A 6115-nucleotide genomic window follows, 5' to 3' on the forward strand; every position below is an offset into this window, starting at 1 on the left:
TTCCCTTTTTCCTCCACTGTCATTGCCGCTACCAGTCACACGCCAGACTTCCCTGCACCACCAAGAACGCCACCAACACCTTTTCTCCTTTGGTCAGACAAGCCTCCCTCTCCCCCCCTCCACAAGATGGTGGTAATTGCATGATTTTGCATGCAATGCCCAAACAATAGACATGGTCGCTGGGTTGGGCCAACGATCATGTGGGCAGTGGGCTGAACCCGTTTCAGCCTAGCCGGATGGCTAGGTTGAGTCCAACCCAACTTATATATATATATATATATATAAACAAAGAAGAAAAAAATTCAAATTTTCCAAGTGGCATTTTAAAATATTTGCGGGTCCCTCGCATGTTTTTCCAACTATTTTGTATAATATCGGGTTGTAGACTTACACTGTAAAATACGGAACCAGTATTAAAAATACTCGGTTTCCTCCAAAACTTCGAGAAATAAAACAAAATTTCAAAAAAAATCCAAAAATAAATTTTCATTTTTTTAAAAAAATTGTTTGGTTTTCATGCGTACAACCAAATCTTAAAGGTTTTTCATGCATTTTTTCTAAAAGATAAAATTATTTTTTTATTATTTTTTTAAATACAAAAATGGATATTATAACTAGTTTATAATTATTCATAAGAGTTTGACCAAAATGTAAAAAAAAAAACCATAACAATTATTTTGTCATGCGGAATGCTAGGACTTAGTTATATCTAAGAGTGTGACCCTTAGAATGATTAAGATTTAATCCAATAAAGTATATACTTTCTCACTAGGGAAGATTTGCCTTGAACTTTAGACGGGACCAACAAATAGAAACTTAACCCAGGAAAATAATCAAATAATAATATAGCCTACCTTAGATGGGTTGCATTGTGAGTAATGCGTCTTCCCTTTACACAACCAGTCAATTACTCAGATTCTCACATACCATAGATTTCATAATAACCATAATATTAGATGGCGTCTCTCAAATTTTATAATCATAACTTTATAATTATACACAAAACTTTTTTTTTTATCACTTTTAAAAGATAGATCTATCATTCAACGCCTTGCACATCACAACAAATTGATTGAGAAGCTAAAGTAGATTTGACATAGCCTATACACCTGGGAGACAAGCTCTAAAAAATTCTACAATAACAAACACTTCATCATGGGTGTTTGGTATCAATGTAACTCATAAAAAAGTGTATCTCAACAATTCATTACCAAAATAGTTTGATTTATTTAATTTTATAACACAACACAACAACAAGTTCAAATAGGCTTTAAGTATAAAAGCTCCTATTGTGATGTTTTCTAACTATATTTATTTTGAAAATAAAATAATAATAATAATAATAATAATAATAATAATAATACACTGATTATACGTAATTGGGCTGTAAAAGCAAATATAAGAAATTTTATAATGATATTGTTCTTTCTAACACTCTTTATAGCGCTTTGAAAAATAGTCTTAAACATATATTTATACATAATATGTATTACTACTATAAGAAAAATAATATAAAATATTCTTGGACAATTATTTATGATAAGTCGATTTATTCATTTCCCTGATGATTATGTAATTAGTAAGATGCCAAATTGAAGAATGTCCACCAAATCATTTGCAAGTAAAAACTTATTTCTCGCGAGGATTTTCAATTATCTTCTTACAAACAATACACCATATATTTTTAATATTATTGAAAATTACAAGACCGAAGAACTCAACACAGATTCTTTATTATCATTTTGTAGCTTCAGGAACTCTAGAACAAACGTCAAGACCAGCTTCAGATAAGGCACATTTAAGCATCAGGATTTGCCAACAGGTAGGCTTCAATGGCCTTGAATAATCCCATTTGCTTTTCTTGTCCATCCTTAATTTCATCTGCTTTAGCGTCCACGTTGCCAACAGTGTAGTATGTGGTGCTGGTCTTGCACACCGATCCTCCGTCAGGGGAGGCTTCAATCTTAGATTCGTTGAAGATTTTTTCATATGTGTTTGCCAAGACAGCACCTTCGAACACAGTGTACGCATATGACAAATTCTCCTTGTCAATAGCATCAGTCCTCTCCTTGAAAGATAGGCTACCTGAGGAATCAACAAGCATGCACAGTTCCTTAATTAGTTCATATGTATGTAAGACTCGACCTTGGTCAAAAGTTCAAAATGCAAATCCATATTGTTAGTTTTTTAGCTCATTTTTGTTTACTAGGAGGAGCAAAAGAGTGAAACCACTCTATTCAAAATGATGGATTGTGACTGTTACGGAAATCATGTATCAGACTACTAGTGAAGCTACGTACTGACCATCGCCAAAATAAGTTTGCTTGATGGTTCCAGGGCCTCCATCTCCTTCAAGAGTGACAATACTTTTAATAGCCTGTGGCAGGGCTTTGGGCATGACTTCAGCAGCATCAACGAAAAGGGCCTTGAACAGCCTGGCTGGTGGGATCACAGTAGAAGCCTCTGATTCGTAAGTGAAAACTCCCATGATAACGTATAAATGCTGGAGTTTGAAGATGGTCAAATGAAGAAGAATTAAACGTGTAGATAAATGTCGAGAAGCTTGAGTTTGAAGATTAATGTTTGGGATGGAGAAATGGTAGAACTTGATTTGCTATTTATAGATATCAGTCCACAGCTTTTCTTGTTTGACAGATTCGATTTAACATCTCTTTCTGTTTTAGATGCCGAACAATGAAAGACTTGGAGCTTAACTAGATTTAAAATAAATTTGAAAAGAATAATTATGATTCTAAATGGTGTCCTTACTCTTAATTACCACCATGATTTCCTCAATCATCTCATTAGTTCAGATTCAAAACAACAAAATTACGGATCTATTCAATTAGCAGCGCCAACTGTGTACTGCTAAAACCTGCCAAAAGTTACCGACGGGGAAGCTTGGCTTATTCAAAACAACAGCCGCTGCAGGGTTTCGCTTTTTAATTACTTATGTAATTAACATCAGCAAAACACTAAATCAGTTAGCACTCCATCACCTCACCAAATACTATTTCTTAAAAATAAAAAAAATAAATATCGTAAATAATTAATGATTATCTATTAAAATTTGATTAAAATACAAAAAAAACTCATAACAATTATTGTCATTTGGAATGCTAGGACTTTCTATATTCAAGAATTAAATAAGTCTTGCCCTTAGAATAATTAAGATTTAACCTGATAAGATAGAAGACTTCTTCACGAGGAAAGATTTGCTTTGAACTTAAGACGAGATCAATAAATCGAAACTTGACCAAGAGAAACAATTAAACAACAATGCAGTCTACCATAGGTAGACTGCACTAGGGTGATGCGTCTTTTCCTTATAGAACCAATCTCTTATCTAAACTCTCGCAGACCATAGGTTTCCTGGTAACCATAATATTAAGTGGCGACTCCTGAACTTCATAATCATAACTTTATGATTATACATAAAACCCTTTTTTCATCAATGTCAGGAGGTAAACCCGTCATTCGATGTCGTGCATGTCACAACAGGATGACGACTCCACTGGGTAACGCCTTATCTGGTTAGACTAAACTTTGCTTGTTTGATTGTTTGCGTATTTATTTTAAGTATGTTTAATTTTAGCATATTTAAGATGCATTTTTGAATACTGCTCATGCATAAGTACGTCGGGTATGGATTAATGCCTTAATGCATTTTAATTTTTATGAATAAACTCGATTCTAGGTTAGGTGGGGAGTAGTGGTCTACCTCATGACTTTTAGTCGGGGTTTAGACTCGTGAAACATCCAACTATGAGCTGAGCGTTTACTTGGTAATGACGATCATACTATGTCCTAACCATTCCTTGTAAACCCCTATACTGCCTTCCTGAAACGTGGTCACTAGGTAAATCATAAATCCTTTTGAGACCAGGTAGAAAGCTTACCCCTCATATAATGACCTAGAACCTTCCCTTAGGGTATGGACTCCCTAATAATTCATTTTGCATCAAGACAGACCTGATCAATAATCTTGAACCCCGCAGGATTTTCTAATCTAAAACTATGATTTTTTCTGAATATAGGTAAGAATCTCAGATGATGTAATTAGCTGAGGGGAATTGTCGCACATAAAAATTATGTTTAGAGGCTTAGACCCACCTTTTTGTCTTGTACTCTCCACTGTATATAGGTTTAACTAAGATAAGGACTTGGAAAAGATCCTTTCAGATTAATTGAACTATAGATTTTTGTCCATATTCAATAAAGAAGTCATGGATTAGCTCTTTGAACAGGTTAATCCATACCCATTGTGCATACATTTTCATACATATACATTTACACATGCATCAGGTTGAAATATAGATTCCCAAAGAGCTCCAATCCGTAAATCTACAACACCCGACTTACACTAAGAAATATAGAAGATGAAAAGTGCGGCCATCGTGATGATCATTTCCAAGAAGAATTGGAGTCTCTGAAAGCTAATGTGGCTTGCATCGTTAGTTTACTCGAGCAAGCACCCAGTTTCTATCCATACCATAGAGGAGATCCCTACAAGAGCTTTCGTTAGAAGGCTGACCGAAAGAAAGGTGTATCAGAATTGAAAGATGGAGCCTGCTCCTGTTGTGTTCAAAAAGTAATTGCCTTTGTTTGATCATGTCTATAAAAGTGTTTTGACTTCGTCATGTTTCAACATGTTTTAGTCTTATCAGCAAATTGACTTATAATGCCACAAGACTTTCTCTGTTAAATAGGCCATTCTTTTAAATGATATCATGCATGACTCTCTTCATTCTTTTCATACCTACACAAGCACACCTTACAAACCCAATATGCTAAGAATAATTGGCCAAACTTTGATATTCCATCAATCAATAAAAATTGAAGTTCAACCAAGAATTCTTTAGCGCGTTTCCCTTTCCCTAAAAAACTATGCATGATCTCATGTTTTCACAAAAGTTTTTGAAAAAATCAAAGTTTTAATACAAAAACAGAAATCAAATTGGTGTTTGTTCTAACAGACAAGTTTTGAAAATTCAAGTGATCTCCTAGAAAGGTAACCATACACTTTGAAAAACCTGAAGAAAAACTCAAACACAATGAGATGACTTCAAAGCTAAGTTTTAACTAAATGGATAATGAGTGACCACTTTGCATAATTACATGAAAGAAAACAAAGTTTATCAATCCTAAATACATGTGTTTGAAGTGAATAGAGGCCATCTTTGATAATCTTTTTATAAGGCTAAAATATACCTTTTGCAATCTCCATTGAGCCTAGTAAGTTTTTCTTGAAAAAATAACCCTGGCTAAATCACACCCTACACTAGGGGCAAGTACAAGAAATATGCAAAAAATCATCAATGAGTAGAGGTGCCTAAACAAAGTTGGGGGGGGGGGTATGAAAGAATCGAAAGAGTCCTGAAGGTTGAGCATAACACAAAAGTAGCTAATATCATGATGATGCTCAAAACCAAATGAAGAAAACAAAGAGAAAAAACCCAAATCTAACACTATAGGGCTCGATGTACCATTTTGCATGTCAGTCCTGAGGTCTAGGAATCCATGGACCGAAAAGAGGTCAAGAAACAAGCATTAATGATCTTTAATCTTGAACTCCCTTAAAAACTATTTGAGTCTATAAATATCATTTTTCTTCATAACCTAGAGCCCAAGCCTATGTTACGTGTCAGATCAAGTCCTTTCTGATCAAAGGTAGGCAATTTGGATTGGTAGGCAATGTTTTCTCATGTGAAACAATTTGGATTGGTAGACAATGTTTTCTCATGTTTTCTCATGTGAAGGTTGGTTCTCTGAAACCCTCAAATTAAAGCTTGAACAACTCTAACTAACAAAACATCACTTCACACTTTTACCAAAACAACAAAATCAAAACTTCTAAACCTGCTCATTGGAATCCCTTAATTTTTTTTTTCAGAACAAGTTTGTTTGAAACTAACGTCAAAATGGTATTTGTGTTTGGAATGGCTTTGAAATTCCAGAAATTATGCATAAAAATAATTCTTTGTAAATAACCAAATCTTCTTTTGCACAACCTTATCCCTAAAGAAAACTCGAATTAAACACTTGGGGGCATGATCAAGTTAAGGGCAATCCAAAAAACACATAATAGGACTGATTCCATGATTCTCGTTCTAAT

At 34.3% G+C, this 6115-nt stretch overlaps 1 protein-coding gene across 1 annotated transcript; it reads right to left on the minus strand.

Moving 5' to 3' along the window:
• Nucleotides 1-1798: 1798 nt before the first annotated feature.
• Nucleotides 1799-2488, minus strand: LOC127905609 (major allergen Pru ar 1-like). Its single transcript, XM_052454824.1, has 2 exons — nt 2282-2488; nt 1799-2068 (listed from the first exon to the last, which is right to left on the minus strand). The coding sequence occupies exons 1-2, from the start codon at nt 2486-2488 to the stop codon at nt 1799-1801; spliced, it is 477 nt and encodes a 158-aa protein (XP_052310784.1).
• Nucleotides 2489-6115: the final 3627 nt, after the last annotated feature.

The sequence above is a fragment of the Populus trichocarpa genome, chromosome 8 (genome assembly GCF_000002775.5).
Source record: "Populus trichocarpa isolate Nisqually-1 chromosome 8, P.trichocarpa_v4.1, whole genome shotgun sequence".
Classification (NCBI taxonomy): domain Eukaryota; kingdom Viridiplantae; phylum Streptophyta; class Magnoliopsida; order Malpighiales; family Salicaceae; genus Populus; species Populus trichocarpa.

Coding starts and splice junctions, on each gene's coding strand:
- LOC127905609 (XM_052454824.1), bottom strand. CDS start 2,488: ATGGGAGTTTTCACTTACGAATCAGAGGCTTCTACTGTGATCCCACCA. Junction 2,069..2,281: donor AGTACGTAGCTTCACTAGTA/GTCTGATACATG, acceptor CTATCTTTCAAG/GAGAGGACTGATGCTATTGA.